Source organism: Crotalus tigris, unplaced genomic scaffold (assembly GCF_016545835.1).
Source record: "Crotalus tigris isolate CLP2741 ecotype Arizona unplaced genomic scaffold, ASM1654583v1 scf7180000020974.397596, whole genome shotgun sequence".
Taxonomy (NCBI): Eukaryota; Metazoa; Chordata; class Lepidosauria; order Squamata; family Viperidae; genus Crotalus; species Crotalus tigris.
This window is the reverse complement of record NW_024098289.1, coordinates 57,543-75,788: the sequence shown is the minus strand read 5'-3', so window position 1 is coordinate 75,788 and position 18,246 is coordinate 57,543. Positions and strand designations below refer to the sequence as shown.

Genomic DNA, 18,246 nt, shown 5'->3' with positions numbered 1-18,246 from the left:
TTGTTCTGATTAAAATGGCATATTAAAATAAATGTGATAGCAGCATCTACTTATCAAAGGATGCCTTTATTTAATAGCAGTCCTAAGAATTCAGTATGATTATGAGAGTTTTGTTCTAGATTCCAGAGACTTACTTTCTGATATATTTGTAATTAGAATATCTGCTATTGTTTACAAATGTGTATACAGTAGTTGCAATGAGAGCGTGGGCCTGTTCCTGCAGTTGTATTTCTTTAGATTTGATACATTTGGCTGATGAACATTTTAATGTCTCCTAATTATATTAACTGATTGCATATAAGTATATGAACTTGACAAGGGAAAGAATTTGGAGATGTTGCCTGAATATCTTTCTGATCCAAGTGAATCAAGCTATTATTGCAGTAATATCATCATTTGTTCTCCTTTTTTGCTAATCCACAATACAACTATGGGGGATTCCATGCATGTTAGAATCTCTATTTGCAAGATCAGTATCAATATCATATGCTTGACACACATTTTGTGAAATGCCATCGAGGTCACATTTAGTGGAAAGACAGTAACTAAAAGGTTTTTAGTTTAATTTTTGAAGCATGATTTAATTAACAAGGTATTACCTAAATTTATAGTTTAGTTTAATAGTTTAAATTTGTACAATAATTTATAGTTTAATATAGGAGTCCCCAACTCCTGGGCTGTGGCCCACTACCAGCCCGTAGTCCATTTGGAACCAGGACGTGCAAGGGGCCAGCGAGCATGTGCGCATCTTCATTTGCATGAGCGGTGGGCTCTCATGCTTGCGTGTGAAGATCCATTTGCATGAGCAGCGGGTACTCGCTTGTGAAGGTCCATTTATGTGATAGAGCTTCACAGAAATGGAACTGTGCGCACTTGCCTGCAACTCACACATAACCATCCCCTCTCCCCCCAGTCCACCAAGCCAGAAAGTTTGGGGACCGTTGGTGTAATACATAAAATGTTGATCTTCTCCAGTATGTCCAAATCAAGAGTGCAGGTTTTTGTTCTAGTGGTGTCAACTGACCTTTAGATTACATTATGGTACACCCAGAAAACGGAGAAGATTAGAACAAAACCAAACTTGATATATTTTAAATTAATTGTGTGGGGTCCACTCTTCCCTCTTTTTATGTTATTAATGTGAGATTAATACTAAAAGTTGAAATGTCCTTTCAGAAGTAGAATGTAGTTTTAGCTAACTTGCATTCCTCACAGAGATGGCTAATTAGACTATTACTAAAAAGTAGTTTAATGTTATGAATTTTGTTGTTTTCTTTGTATCAGTGGCTCCACTGAGACTTTGGACAAGTTGCTTATACTTTATTTACCACTCTTAATAGTTAATTCCTTTGTCTCAAGAAATTAGCTAATATAATAAACATGAAGATATTTTCATATGCATGTAATATTTTTTGGAGTTCTAGTCAGTGAAGATGAATTAATGCTTTCAAAAAACAGAAACCAGATGTTTAATTTAAATCAGTTATATACTCTATATTCAAGATTTCAAAACCCTAAAAATGTTTCATAAAAATAATGGCGAACCTCTATTTATATTTAAAGCATGGAGGTCTTCAGGATTTTACTGAGTTTTGTCAAAATGATGAAAAGAGTGGCATACTGTTGTGTCATAAGGTTCATCCTTTTTGAATGTGTCTGTCACTTCATATTGTATATACAAACGGTTGTGGGGCTTGTGCCACATCCATGCAATGCTGCTTTTATCTTGCTGCTATCCTGTGGATATTGCTGGGTCAGGGATATAATCAGTAATATCTACTTATATTTTCTTTTACTTGCTATTATCAGGATGAATACATTAGTAAACTTAAATCTTAATTTACCTTTCTTTAAAAAACAAAGATAAGATAACTAAATATTGAATTTGAGGTGTAAGAGTATTCTGGACAAGTAATCAGATTCAAGGAAACTCTTTGTTAAATCAGTTGATTTCTAATGGACTTATAGTCATATCTGCATAATCTTGGGAGAGAAGGCAATTGTTCACTATTGCCACATTCAGGATTTTTGTTTCTACTTTCCATTCTAGCCTACAAACCAATTACTTTCTGGTGAACCTCTATCCAAAAATTAACCAAGTTTGATTCTGCTTAGTTCCCTTAATCAGCCAAGATTAGTTAGTTGGTTGGGTAAGGAAGAGTTTGAATATAAATGCAAGGGCCAAGGTAAATATATAGGAATATGAAATTAAAAGTAAGCAGGGCACATTCCTGATAATTTGAGGAATATGTTTTTGATCCTGCAATGTATTTTCTGTTACTTAAAACCTAAGCATATTCTTTTTGACTATATATTAATGCAGCGGTTCTCAACCTATGGGTCGCGACCCCATTTGGGGTCGATCGACCATTTCACGGGGGTCGCCAAACCCCGCTGTCCGCCATTTTTTTTCCCTTTTCTAACTGTTCTACTTCCTTATTTGGCTATATAGAAAGTGCCGTTCCTGCCTCCCTCCTCCTTGCGCATGCGCAGCTTTTTTCTATTTAAAGTTAGGAAGTTTCGGTTTTGGAGCACGTGGAGGAAAGCAATACAGAGGACAAGCGAGAGAGAGCAAGCAGCGGAAAGCAAGAGAGAAAACAACTAAAAACAGTAAGTTTCCTCTCTGGCCTGCCGCTGAGCTTCCTCTGCTTGGCAGAGGAATATATGTACTGTATTTTCCGGCGTATACGGGTACTCTCTAATTATTTCAGTGGAGTTTAAGTTTGTAGTTTGTTTTGTTAAAGTTAAATAAATGAATCAAAAATCCTTGCATACTTATCTCTCTAAGCGTCAAGGATCGCAAAGCAACATGAGCCCCAAATTACTTTTGTGCATCAATTTCTCACTATTTCCCATTGTGCCAAGGCAAGGTTTTTTGTTTTTTTTTTCATTGTATCATAGAAATCCCCTCATTTTCCCTGCTGCCCAGCCGCTTCTCTCTTTGTTCCGGCCTCTCCCCTCGTCGCCTGCTGCGCTCTCCAGACTACTGTTTTGGGCTCGTCTCGCCACCACCCCCTCCCTCACTTCTGAGTGCCACCTCCGCCTCCGGAGCCGACCCTCCCCTCTGCCCGCTGCCCTGGTCAAGTCCCTTCGCGCGCTCCACTCACCACTCGCTTCTGTCCATTCAGGGCTGTTTGCACTCTGCTCCTCGTAGCCACCGATGCCGCTCCTCGCCATGTCCCAGCGCGGCGCTCCTGCTGGTGCACGCTCCACTCCCCGCTCGGCTTTAGGCGCCCTCCATCCCGAGGCGCACGCCAAACGCACCACAAGGATCGAGTCTCTCTCGGGGATGGAGGGCACTTAAAGCCGAATGGGGAGTGGAGCGTGCGCCAGCAGGAGCGCCGCGCTGGGACATGGCGAGGAGGTGGCGGCGGTGGCCACGAGGAGCAGAGCGCAAACAGTGCTGAATGGAGAGAAGTGTTTCTCTCCATTCAGCACTGTTTGCGCTCTGCTCCTCGTAGCCGCCGCCGCCTCCTCGCCATGTCCCAGCGTGGCGCTCCTGCTGGCGCACGCTCCACTCCCCGCTCGGCTTTAGGCGCCCTTCATCCCCGAGGCGCACGCCAAACGCACCACAAGGATCGAGTCTCTCGAGCTCGACCTACCAGCAGGAGTGCCGCGCTGGGACATGGTGAGGCAGCGGCCGCTATGAGGAGCAGAGCGCAAACAGCGCTGAATGGAGAGAAACACTTCTCTCCATTCAGCGCTGTTTGTGCTCTGCTCCTAGCCGCCGACGCCGCCTCCTCGCCATGTCCCAGCGCGGCGCTCCTGCTGGTAGGTCGAGCTCGAGAGACTCGATCCTTGTGGTGCGTTTGGCCTGCGCCTCGGGGATGGAGGGCGCCTAAAGCCGGCCACGGAGTGAGGAAAGTGGGGTCGGGATGATCTGGAAGCTGAGGCAGGCAGGAGCCATGGAAGTGCAGTCGGTATCTGAGCCATCGGTGGCAGCGGCGGCGGGGGCAGTGGCCCCTGGCACCAGTGCTCTCCCTTTGGAACCGGCAAAGGATACGGACCGCCAGCTGCGTCTTCGCCTCTGTGTCCTCAACCGAGCAGGATTACGTGGGCACCCTGCGCTTCCTGCAGTCGGTAAACACCGGGGCTCCGGAGAGTATGCCTGGACCCCAGAAAGGGGAGGGAGTCACTGGGGCGGGCGAAAGATTGCGTCAAGGAAGAGGAAGGGCAGCTGTGCATCTGCTGCGGCGATGGGACCTGCGGCGGCCACTTGGCGGCCACGCCCACCCGGTAGCCACGCCCACTTGGTAACCACGCCCACTCGGTGGCCACACCCACTCGGTGGCCACACCCCTGGGGTCACCACAACATGGGGAGCTGTATTATGGGGTCACGGCATTAGAAAGGTTGAGAACCACTGTATTAATGTATCCGATAGATAAGTACAGAAGATACAGCAAATAGATTCATATTGTAGCATGTTTACACATATAGAATTTTAAGCTAGTAAATATTTTATCACTTTTCAGGTCTGTTGATTATAGATAATTGTTTTTGGATATCACTCTCAGAATTCTCATGTTTCTCTTGGAATCCTCATGTTTACTAATAAAATGAAAAGTGCCATTATGTTTTGGTATCTGAAAAAAAAATAATGGGAAAGGAGATGGACCATAGGGGTTACCTCAGCAACCTAAGTTTCAAACTTAGTATGGTGAACAGAAAATTCTGAAAAGCAAGTTAACTGTTACTTGAATATAAATAGAAAAATGATATTGTAAGGAAGGGCCTAATATCATAAAACAATAAAATTCTGCTGAGGTGACACAAATCTTTGGAGAACTCAATCATATAAGCAGTAATAAATAACCTCTTTGCTCTGTGTTCATAGGAGTTCAGATTCTTATAGAGAGAGAAGAGTTGCTTGTCACTGTTTACATTCTGAGTTCTACATTGGTTTATGTTATTTGAACAGTGCTTTATGCCTATGCTAAAATAAACAAAAATGGATCAGTTTTCATATGTCTCCAGAGTGGTAGCTGTGTTAGACTTTTACATCAAACCCAATAAATAAAAACTCTTAAAGATTCCCCATCCAAACACAACATTAACCATCTGAATTTAAGGGAGCATGAACATAGGATGTGGGTGTAAGATTACCATTTGGATCAATCACATACATTAAGCCTCAAATTACCCCAGAGGACTGTCTGAAGATTCTTATATTTTGAGCAAAAAAATGAGCGTGGTATCAGTTTCATTTGTTAATCAAATAAAAAAAAATGCTTCCCTGTATCTTCAATATGTATGAATACATCCATTGTGAAATCTTAGCTCAAACAACATAATGATGCTAATAAGATTTGTATGCAAGTGAAAATGTATTGATTTAAATGATTGAGAGGTCATTGAAAGAAAGTAATAATGATAATAAAACAACAAATGCTGTTTCTCCAGCAAATGCTCAAATGTGTCAAAATTTTAGCTGTGTAACACTGATTCTGTTTGCTGAGACTTTAAGTCAGTGGTTCTCAACCTGTGGGTCGGGACCCCATTTGGGGTCGAACGACCATTTCATAAGGGTCGCCAAACAAGGCTGTCCGCCATTTTTTCCCCCTTTTCTTTGGCCACACCCTGGGCACCTGGTGATGTATAAGTGGTTGGGGGGTCACCACAACATGGGGAACTGTATTATGGGGTCGCAGCATTAGAAAGGTTGAGAACCACTGCTTTAAGTGGTCAAATGGAAAATTGCTCAAATAGCAAGGAATTAAAAGTACATTTAGAATATGGAGCAACTTTTTTTTTGCTTTTTCTGATTTATGAGAGATTCTGAGGCAGTTAGGTATTTATTATTTATTTAGCATAAGGTATATCACACAAGGACTAGTAATATATATTAACATTTCATCTAGATTCACCTAGGTGAAATTTAAAGGTATGTTCCTGGTAGATCAGATGAGATCAGAATTCTTATCTTTCAGCCTAATTTTTAATTTCTCATTTTTCAATTTGCCACACCTTCTTTAGATAATAGTGGACAACTGGGTTTTTTTGGGTGGGAGGGGAAATTTACACTCTAGTTTTATTGGCTAGCACAAATCCAGTGGGAAGAGGAATATTTCTGAGTTCCATGTTGGAATTAAATACTTTATTTTAAATGAATGGAAGAGAAAATATAAAATGAATTAATGAGATTCTCAAATAAAGTTTAGACAGATGCACAAGAGACATGGAGGATCATCATAATTTCAAAAAGGTGTTGAATGATGGTCGTTAAGCAAAGATTACCTGCAAAAGCAATTCAGGAGTATCTGCATCCCATCAAAATAATTTCCAGACTATGAAGGCTACTAAACAGTGGACAGCCTACCTCCTAGAGTCTTGGGTTCCTAACCCAGGGCAGAAGGGTGAAAAATTTCAAGTTCCCTTCCACATCAGTGATGTGCCAGAGCTTACTAAGAAAGGTTCCATGGTCATGATGGGATGCAGATACTGAAAGATTGCTATCATGTCCCCCCTTAATTGTCTCTTTTGTAGTCTAAATCAGGGCTTTTCAACCAGTGGTATGGGTACCACCTGTGGTACATTAGCACCTGGCAGGTGGTATGGAAGCATCCTAGAAAGGTGGTAGCAGGGGAGGGGAATGAGCTGAACCAGTGGCAGCACCCCACAAGCCTGAGCAAGAGATGGCTGGAGCTGCAGGGCTATCGGAGCTCAGTGGAAGCGCCAGGATCAGCGCCAGGGTCCAGCTGGACCTCGGCGCTGATCCTGGTGCTTTTGCTGAGCCCTGAAGAAGCACCAATCAGCTGGAAAGCAGCATTGATCCTGACGCTTCTGCTGAGCCCAGAAGAAGGTGTCTTGTTCAGCTGTGGCTTGGAGGGCACTTTTTTCAGTGCCATTGTAACTTTAAACAGTCACGAAACGAACTGTTGTAAGTCGAGGACTACCTGTACTTTATCACTTTTTTCCTTTTTTCGGGGGGGGTCATCAAGTTTTTGACACCTTGCTAGGCAACTGGTGGTACTCAAATGTTGCCATATCCTAAAAGTGGTACAATGGGTGAAAAGGTTGAAAAGCCCTGGTCTAAATGTACCCCTTACCATTTTTATCAGAGGGTAGATGACTTACAAGAAGAACTTGGGGGGGGGGAATTCAGTTTTGCTATATTTTCTGTATTTCTTGATGGGCTTCTTTGTACTATTACCTGTAATATCCTTTTGGAAAGCTTGTTGGAATTGGATTGTGGGGGGATGGGCAGGGACAGTGTTTTTACAGTTGTTTGGATCATGTCCAAGAAACAGTGGGGGCTGTTTTTTGGCCCCTGCTGTCTCAGCACATAGGACCTCTATGAAGATGCAACTATTTCACCGAACTTTTAACTGTTATACGATTTTGGTGTTTAATTTTAATTTGTATTGATGACTTTTATTCTGTTTTTCTTAATTCTTTTAGTTTGCCTTGAGTGCTTACCAGAGCATTAAGGCAAGCTATAAATCAAGTAAAATAACTATGGTACTCTTCAATACTTTTCTTTTTTCTGCTTGTTGCTGTTATTGTTATGTGTGTATATGTCTGTGTGTATTTATCTGAGCAGAACTATTATATTTAATGGCATACTTTCACAAGTGGTTTACTGCATGGTCGCTGCTGTAGTATTTCCACGTTTGTGAAAAGTTGCTGTATTTTAATGTTGCATTAATTTGTTTATTTAAATGCTGCCCAGACAGTAGATAAATAATTTCAGATTGACTCTTGACAACTCTAGCAATGCCAGATAATGTAAAAATAACAATTTGCATAAAACAGTAAATAGATGTAAATGACAATTGTTAATGAGCAACACGCTAATTTATAGTGTTAAATAGCACCTGGTTGACATCTGCTATGGGAATACCTAAACTAAATAGCGAACATGTGCCCCACTTTGTTAAGCATTATATCCAATTCTGATTTTCATGTATCACAAACTCTAGACAAAGCTTTTCAATATTCTTTGGATGTTTCTGATTTCTGGAGGAACCAAGCAGAAATTCTTGATCTAAATGCATATATTTAGAAATTAATGGAAGTGTCATCCCCATTTACACGAGCGATGGGTAAGCACATGCATACGCGCTCAGCCGCCACTCAAATGGAACCATCCCCTCTCCCTCATTGCCAGTCTGCAAAGCTGGAAAGGTTGGGGAACTTTGCTTTAAAGGATGAGATTTTTCTTTCATTAGAACAACCCACTAGAGTCCTAAATTTATTTAAACTTATAGATCTCTGTCAATAATTTTACTTCCTTATTAATACACCTATAAATGAAAAGGCAGATTGGAAGAAGCAGTCAAGTGAATATCAGTGGATTTAAGAATATTCATATACATTTTTGTTTAGGCTACTAAGATATATGTCCTCTTTCTCAGTGGTCTCAGCCTAGGCAATTTTAAGCTGGCTGAGGAATTTTTGAAGTCCATAGGTCTTAAAAGTTGCCAAGGTTGCAGACCCCTGCTCTAGCTGTAAAAAGGAATGTTGAAAGAGTCAAAATATCTTTAATGAGAATATATTTTTTATATTTGTTTTTAAATAAAATTAAAAATATTTTTAATTTAAATTTTTATTTTTAACCAACAAGACAAAACAAAACAAAGCAAAACATAACACACATACACACACAATATATACTCCTCCTTTTTTTTACAGCAATTGCGTAACAGTAATCTGTTATTTACATTTCCCCTTTATTCTTCTTTAGAATATTTGTCCTTATAGCCCCGTTATTTCTTATTTACATTTTTCTTCCTTCATGTTTCTACTTCTTACTAAGAATAATTCATATTATTATTATTATACATTATTATACATATATTTTCACTTTTGACCTTTCCATATTTATTCTCCTCTATTATTTTTAGTCTCCAATCAGACATACAACTTGTTTCATATTATATAATACTCTGTGTCTTCCTTTTCTTTTATCTCTTTTGTTAATTTGTCCATCTCAGCACAGTCCAGGATTTTTCTTATTACTTCTTCCTCTGATGGTATATTCTCATTTTCCCAGCTCTGTGCATATGCTATTCTTGCCGCTGTTATTATATGTAAAATTAAGTACCATATTTCTTTACTATATCTTCTATTTAAAATACCCAACAAAAAGATTTTTGGTTTCCAGTCTACGGGTTGGTCTATTATTTCTTGGATCCATTTTCTTATTGTAGACCAGTATTTTTTGGAACTGGGCATGTCCACCATAGATGATAATATGTTCCATGTACTTTTTTACATTTCCAGCATGTTGGCAAATTATTTTGGAACATCTTGGCAAGGTTTGCTGGTGGAAGATGCCATCTGTAAAACATCTTCAACTGATTTTCCTTGAATGCTGCCGACATAGTCAATTTTATATTTATTTCCCATATTTTTCCCATTTCTCCAATTCTATATTATATCCAAAAAATTTTGCCCATCTAATCATTGTATCTTTGACAACCTCGTCTTCCATTTTATATCTCAATAGGTATTTGTATAAATTGCAAATTAATTTTATTTCTGTTCCATGTATAATTTTATCCAATTCTTGCGGCTCTTTTTGGATTTCATATAATTTTTTGTCGTCTGTATATTTAGATTGAATTTGTGTAAATGTCCACCAATCAATCTCTCTGCCAATGTCTGGTTTCAATTCTTGTTTTGTTTTCAAATTTCCCTGTTCATTTACTAATTTCTTGTGTCTAATTATCTTATTTATATCCAATAGGTTTGGGTATTTCAGAGCTTCTGTTGGGATAACCACATTGGAATTCTTATATAATGTTTTTGTTTTATTTTTTCCCAAGTCTGTAGCAATGCATTCCTAACTACGTGTCTTTGAAAATATCTGTGTATTTTATGTTTTTCGTCCCATAGGAATGCATGCCACCCTGCTTGCAAGTCATGTCCTTCTATTGTTAAAACGCTAGTATTTTTCAAATCCATCCAATCTTTTAGCCAAGTTAAGCTCAATGCTTGGTAGTATATTTCCCACTCTGGTAACGCCAATCCCCCTTTATCTTTCGTATCTTGCAAGAGTTTTAATTTAATCCTGGGTTTTTTCCTTTGCCATATAAATTTAGTGATCAATTTATTTAATTCTTGAAAGAATGTTTTCCCTAATTTTATTGGAATAACCTGGAACAGAAATAATATTTTTGGCAATACATTCATTTTGACCGTAGTGGTCCTCCCTAAAAATGAAATTTGCAAATTTTCCCAATTTTCTAAATCTTTTTTTATCTGGTGTAGTATTTTATCATAATTGCCCTTTTTAATCGAGGAACATTTTGCTGTAAGCCAGATCCCTAAATATTTTATTTTCTTGGTTATACTTATCTTTGTTTTATCTTCCAATTCCCTTTCTTGTGCCTTTGTAAGATTTTTTGTTATTAATTTGGATTTATTCTTATTAATCTTAAGTCCTATTTTTAATAGGGAGGCAATAATGCTGGACATACGGTTGTTGTGGATTCTGTGGAATATGATTTTCATCTGTTACCCAGTGGTATCATCAATCCGAAAGTCACAGCATTTATTGGTAAGTAATTTTTACTACTCTATAAACATACCATTATTCTTAGTCAAGATCTTGAATGTTTCTCAGTGTTTACCAAAAAATGGAAATGTATTGTGCAGTAACTACAGTTACTATTTACATGAGGATATGTAAAGGACACTTGCTTTAATATTTATGCAAATAAATAAATACACATTTCTAGATACCACCCATGTTAGTGGTATCTAGGGAAATGATTTGTTTGCTTTTGTTTCCTTAGAGGACTACACTATTTGTAGTTCTGATGTGTAGATTTATTTATGACTAGATGCAAAAAGTTAATACATCATTGAAACAATGCTGGGAAACCTCTCAAGTTAAAACATAGAGGAAACAACAAAATCTGTCCATATTGTATTTGTGTATTGTTGTTTTTAATGCCCTCAGTGATTCTAATGCTAGGTTTGGGAGAAGGCTTTGTTAGATGAAACAATTTGTTTTACCATTATGCAGTAAGTTGCAGAAGATAAGACTTCCCCCCCCCCCTCCAAATACGCTGTTATAGGGAGGCTAAGCAAAAGGAATTGCATATCAGGGTGATCTTTTTTGACCTCAGAATTCAGGGTGAATGAATTACCATCTGTCTTTCCTAGCAAATGTAACTGCAATACATAGTGAGGAATAGGAGTGTATTCTTTTCCTCTTCTGAGTCATTCATATTTCCATACATCAGTATATTTTTAATATCTACTTTATACATGAAAAATCAAGTTTTTATTGATTAAAGTGCACAAATAACAGGTTGCCTATGTCTAAGCAAGTTCCTTATGTCTGTTGGAACATTTACAAGTACCCATTCATGCAAGTCTGACAATAGGGTAGGCAGGGGCCAAATGCATTCCTCAAATAACAGCCTACCCTAACTTTACACTCTGTTAACTATTTTGGACTACAGTTCACTTTATCCTCAACCATCATAATAGAAGTTGCAGTTTAATGAGTCTGGAGGATACAGCTTTCAGGAATTCCTGCAAAAATAATAGATGCTCTTTTTCACATTTTTGAAACATAACAGCAATTACACACAAAGATTAAAAATATATACCTTGCTTAAAATTTCCATAATGGCATCTGTGAGAACCACTGCACCCTACGCAATGAGAAGCTGGCACAATATAAAGCAAGGAGCTATACTATTAGTTTTATTTTCGAAAATGTATTTTAACTTTACATAGATACTGCAGACATTCTTAGAAAATTCAATTGCCAGTTGTAAGGCTCCTGCTTGTCCTATATGAAGACAAAGTTAGGCCCCTATGTAGCAGCCATTTTGTGAGACCAGTCACAAAAGTCTTAAAATGAGCCCTTCATCCCAGAAGCAATGGGGGGGGGGGAAACAAGCACATACCATTGTGGGACACTATAGAATAGTATTACTGTGTTTACCCAAAAGTAATATTAGATTATTCTCCCACGACAAATAGCGCAAGCCTGCAAATAGCCCGAGCCTGCAAAGACGAAGTGAGGAAAGCTAAGGCTCAAAATGAACTAAGGTTTGCAACCAAAGTCAAAAATAACAAAAAAAGTTTCTTTCAACATGTAAAAAACAAGAAAAAGTGAAGGAAACGATTGGTTCATTAGTGTGTGAAAGTGGCAAGAAGGTGACAAGCAACAGGGAGAAAGTAGAACTATTTAACTCATTTTTCGCATCTGTCTTTACACAAAGGGAAAAAACAGACCAACCTATCAAAAATAGTGCCATAAAAAACAAAATAGAAATACAAGTTAAGATAGGCAAGAAAATGGTAAGTGAACATCTGTCCAGCCTAAACGAGTTCAAATCACCAGGACCAGATGGATTATACCCCAAGGTTCTTAAGGAACTGGCAGATGTGATCTCAAAACCACTGAACTATATTTTTCAAAGATCCTGGAGCACTGGGGAACTACCAGAGGACTGGAAAAGAGATGATGTAGTTCCCATCTTCAAAAAAGGGGAAAAAATGGATCTACAGACCTATCAGCCTGACCTCAATACCTGGGAAGATTCTGGAAAAGATAATCAAGCAATGAATCAGCAAACACCTAGAGGCAAACAAAGTCATTACCAAAAGCCAACATGGATTTGTCAAAAACGGTCATGCCAGACAAAACGTATTGCATTCTTTGACCAAGTAACAAAATTAGTGGACCAGAGGAATGCTGTGGACATAATTTACTTGGACTTCAGTAAGGCATTTAATAAAGTAGATCACAACTTACTACTTGATAAGAGAAAAATGTGGGTTACATGGCATCACCACCAGAAGGATTAGAAGCTGGCTGACCGGCCGTACTCAGCATGTGGTTCTCAGTGGAACTTCATCTTCATGGAGGGAAGTGTGTAGTGGGGTGCCCCAGGGCTCTATTCTGGGCCTAGTGCTCTTCAACATCTTCATCAACGATCTGGACGAGGGGATAGATGGGGAACTCATCAAATTTGCAGACGACACCAAGCTGGCAGGAATAGCCAACACTCCAGAAGACAGGCTTAGGATACAGGAGGATCTGGACAGACTTGAACACTGGGCGCTATGTAACAAAATGAAATTCAGTGGTGAAAACAGTAAGGTTCTACATTTAGGCAAGAAAAACCAAATGTACAGGTATAGTATAGGGGGAACCTTGCTCAATAGTAGTAACTGTGAGAGGGTCCTAGTGGACAATCATTTAAATATGAGCCAGCAGTGTGCTGCAGCTGCCAAAAAAGCCAACACAGTGCTAGGCTGCATTAACAGAGGGATAGACTCAAGATCACGTGAAGTATTAATACCACTTTATAATGCCTTGGTAAGGCCACACTTGGAATATTGCATCCAGTTTTGGTCACCACGATGTAAAAAAGATATTGAGACTCTAGAAAGAGTACAGAGAAGAGCAACAAAGATGATTAGGGGACTGGAGGCTAAAACGTATAAGGAACGGTTCCTGGAATTGGGTATGTCTAGTGCAACAAAGAGAAGGACGAGGGGGGACATGATAGCAGTGTTCCAATATCAGGGGCTGTCACAAAGAAGAGGGAGTCAAGCTATTTTCCAAAGCGCCTGAAGGCAGGACAAGGAGCAACAGGTGGAAACTAACCAAAGAGAGAAACAACCTAGAACTAAGGAGAAACTTCCTGACAGTTAGAACAATTAACCAGGGGAACAACCTGCCTCCAGAAGCGGTGAATGCGCCAACACTGGAAGTTTTTAAGAAGAAACTGGACAGCCATTTGTCCGAAATGGTATAAGGCTTCCTTCCTGAGCAGGGGATTGGACTAGATGACCTCCAAGGTCCCTTCCAACTTTATCATCATCATCATCATTATTATTATTACTACTACTACTACTACTAATATTAACATATGGGAAGGCTATCTTAGATTCTCCAAAGAAATGGTAGATTCATTTCTGTTTGTCTGTTGGTTTTTTGAGGAAGAAAAAAGTTTTAAATTCAGTTTTTTTTCTTTCTTAATGTGGCAGTTTAAAATGTTGATGACAACAACCTGAAAAAAAAATGTATACATACCACTGAAGTAATTTTAGGTTAAATTGTAAACTTTGATACAAGTAATAGGTAGAGGTTAGTTCATATTAACCAGCTATAGTGTAAAGATCTTCAAACTCTTCAGTTTGTAATCCAGTAGCTGATTTATGGTACTTGAGACTGCTTACTCTTAGGTAAATTGGGTCTCCATATTTGTGTTAATCTCTCTACTGAATGAATAATCACTCTTCCATATCCTATATTATTCCAGAAGGTGCTTTAAAAAAATACTTTCTTGTGAATCAAAATCACCACTACATGATAAAAATATGTGTATAATTGTATTTGCATTATTTTATCATACTTCAAATTGTGACCTTTGGAAGAGACCTCACATAATTTTTTTGAACTTTTTTATGTTTTTCTCCAGGAAATGGTGTGGTAATTCACCTGCCAGGGTTATTTGAAGAAGCGGAAAAAAATGTTAAAAAAGGAAAAGGTGAGAATACCTTGGTAAGCTACTATTTGAAGAAGTTCTCATGGTATACAACAGTATACTTCCATGTTTCCCAAAAATAAGACCTGGTCTTATTTATTTATTTTTGCCTCTAAAAGAGGCACCAGGTCTTATTTTCAGGGGATGTCTTTTCCATTGTCTCATCTCTCAGTGACGGCACCAACCCCCCAGCCTCTGTTTCGCCTTCAGAAAGGCCTCTCCGGCCGCACACCAAGCTCCAGATTGACACACGTGGCAACCTCCAGTCTCCAGGGGCACCACACGCACTAATCCAGAGCTTGGTTCTCGGCTGCAGAAGCTTTCCTGAAGGCTTCTGACAGTGAAATGGAGGCCGGGGGGGGGGGCGCCATGTGTGTCAATCTGGAGCTCTGTTCTTGGCTGCAGAAGCATTTCCTGAAGGCCTCTGACAGCAAAATAGAGGTCAGGGATGATGCATGCAAGCGGCGGTGAGTGGCCACAGAAGTGGGCTGGCGAGGCAGGTGTCGGGGCATGGGAGGCCTGGCTGCAATGGTAAGTCGGTGCTGGGTGCATGTGGGAGTTCCACTCGCCACCCCCACCCTAGCTTGTTTTTAGGTGTTCTCCTTGCCCCAAAACTAGGGCTTATTTGAGGGGTAGTCCTTATTTTTGGTGAAACACGGTAGAACAGAGTGTTTGGTAATGTACTGTTCCCATGCAGTAGCCTTATATCCAATTAGCAATTTGATGAACAACTAATTCCCTTTGATAGGATAAGATAAGATAAGATAACCTTTATTGTCATTTTTTACTGTGGGCACAGTGACACACACCAAATTGAAATTTAGTTGCCCGCTTTCAAAGTGAACACATACATGACACACACCCAAACATACTATATTCAACATATACATACTATATACAACATATGTATAGACCTACACCCCTACGTGGCTTTGGCTTTTTTTTAAAGAACATATTTGTTTCATACAGCTAATATCTAGCAGTACAGTGCTCCAAAATGGAAATGATGTTAGTATGATGCTAAATTAGATAACATCTAATAACATATTACAAAAATAGAAATATAGACATTCTAAAAATATAGGAATACATGTATGGAAGAACAGACTTATTTGAACCAATCTTCAAAAGCATCCCACAGTCCTGTTCTCTAACTCTAACTGTGCTTTATCAGTTAGGAAGATTTTTCAGAGCATTTTTGAAAGACATAAGATTTGCAGGAGAAGGAAAGGAAGTCTCACTGCATGAATACAAGTTCACTGATACGATGTTAGAAACCCCACCTGAGATTTTAGAGAAAGTTCAAGGTTTAGAAGTTTTGTTGTGCCACCATGAAAATTGCACTTTTTAAAATGGATTTAAAAAATTAAATCTCCAAGAACACCTCAGCTGCAGTGGCAATATATAGTTTTCTTGGTAGCAATGTGGAAATGGTTTGCTACTGTCTTTCTCTGGGATTTTTCCTTTTCCCTTTTTACTGTAGCTTAAAGACCTGGAATTCTCAAATGATTTCCCAACCAAGCTCTAATTTGGACTGATATTTCATATTTTTTAGATCAGCCCAGATGATTAGATGGTTAGATGGAATCCTGTTTATACTTGAGTAGTAGCAATTTGATTTAGGGGAACATACTCTTGCATAAATACTGTAATGCATGGGATTGCATTATTAAACACTGACAAATAAAATTAATGAATATTACCTAATATTTCTTCAAAAGGTTTAGAAGGCTGGGAAAAAAGGCTAATTATATCGGACAGAGCCCATATTGGTAAGTAATTATATTAATTGCACTCACATCAATATATGTATAATTCTTTACTAGGTCTTCATGAAGTTTGATGGACTACTTGTCAATTCTTAAAGTAATTATTGCAATTCCAAATGCCAATTTTTTTTTTTTTTTGGATCTGTAGTATCCTAAGACTGCATTCAGGGGAAAATATGATTAAGTTAATGCCCCAAGCCATTTTTGTCTGATTATACTTCATCTTACTGACATTTTGATTCTAAAATTAGCTTAGTGTTGCAGAATCAAATGCTGATTTTTGTCATATTTTAAGATAACTTTTTCAACAAGGTCATTTTTCTCTCCAGTTAGTTTGGCAACTAAATTGCTCAGCCAGGGAATACTGCCTATTCTAGGCTTATTTCTGCATTCTCATTCTTAGGATCAGATTCACATAACAAGTGCTGACTTTGATTACATTGCTTAACCAAACCTTGACTCATCAGAGAAATTTTAAAAGTAAACACTTAGCACTTTTAACTTGTGCAATCAGTTGCAATGAGAACCTTTTCAGGAAAAATAAAAATTTAATCAAGAAAAAACTGGTATTCTGGGAAATGTAGGCTTCCAAAAGTATCATTTGCTTATCCTGTACTGTGAGTACTGTAATGAATGAGAAATATTTGCCTGCTAGTACTCTAAACAGATTCAGTCCCAAGATCATAGTTACCCATTTATCACTGATTATGATTATGTGCCATCAGGTTGTTTCAATCCTACAGATCACATAGATTTTCTCCGTGACAATTACCATTTCTGATAAGCTATATTAAAGATTTATTGTTTAACTACAGGTATGGAATCAACAGTCTGCCATCTGGAAAGCCTCTTGTTCTGTTTTGTGGCATCTCACCCACACCAGTTCATTAAATAGGTTTTAAAAAGTTTTCCACTGGCACCAGAAGTTTTTTTTCTGAAGCAAATGGCTATGCAAGAATGATTTGGGTGTGGATGGTTAACTAAAGAGAAAAGTTGGAACTAAGCAATCGTTACAGCCAGTGAAAGTTTTTTTTTTTTTATAATTCTAACCAGTGTAACATTATTAGATTCTGCTTGGGAAGAAGGAGTTTAAGCAAATATTTGAGAATATAATTTTATTTGCAGCATCGTATAATATAGTTTACAACTGCCACATTTCCAGTCTTGCCAAATTAAAGTGTATAGTTTATAAACAATTTTTCTTCCGGTGTTTTCTGTTGGATCTATTGAATCTTTATTTAGTTGCTAATGAAAATAAGGATCTCCAAAATTTAAATTTGTAGAAAAGTCCACTCATTTTGTACTCTTGAAATTCCTTAGTATTTGACTTCCACCAAGCTGCTGATGGCATTCAAGAACAACAAAGACAAGAGCAAGCAGGGAAAAAGTATGTTGTGCTTTGTCTAATATCTTACTCTATTTAATGTCATGAAGGGTCTTTTTTGTCAATTCTTCCAGAATATTTTATAATAAGATGATTCAGAAACTTTTTATAGGATGTCTGAAACATCTATGAAGTCCTATTTATTTTTGTGTATTGATGAGGCAGGCAGTTTAACGAGATTTTTCTGCAACCCAAACTGTACAACCAGAACTCAGTAAATTTGGTTTTAAATTGTAAGCCTCAATCTGGAGGCTTACATAGAACCCATGGAATATATTAGAAAAATACTCTATTTTTTAATGTAGAACACGTAGAACAGTTACCAGTTAAGTATATAAATCTTGTTCTTGATCAATAATACAAAATCTATCTGAACCTCCAGGATCAGATTACAACATGTTATTGTAAGCAGTGCATTCTAGAGATTAAGGACTCTGAGCTAAACCTAATGCATACAATCATGAAATCTTGATCAGAATCAGGAAAAATAGCTGATATTAAATAAACGTGTTTGAGAGTCTAACTCTGTGCCAAAGTATTGAAATGGCAGCATTAATCATTAATGTATCCAAGGAGGGAAGGGACAGCACTGTTTGTTTGCTTGTCATTTTATTTGTGTATGTTTCTA

General features: G+C 38.3%; 1 protein-coding gene across 2 annotated transcripts in view; it reads left to right on the top strand.

Annotated features, from left to right (window-relative positions):
* Nucleotides 1–18,246, top strand: part of ADSS2 (adenylosuccinate synthase 2) — a 35,096-nt gene that overhangs the window by 4,674 nt on the left and 12,176 nt on the right. For both annotated transcript variants that reach the window (XM_039369116.1, XM_039369115.1), the window contains exons 2-5: nucleotides 10,402–10,504; nucleotides 14,400–14,468; nucleotides 16,187–16,237; nucleotides 17,555–17,621. In XM_039369116.1, coding sequence (XP_039225050.1) covers nucleotides 10,402–10,504; nucleotides 14,400–14,468; nucleotides 16,187–16,237; nucleotides 17,555–17,621 — 290 coding nt within the window. The remainder of the gene's footprint in view (nucleotides 1–10,401; nucleotides 10,505–14,399; nucleotides 14,469–16,186; nucleotides 16,238–17,554; nucleotides 17,622–18,246) is intronic.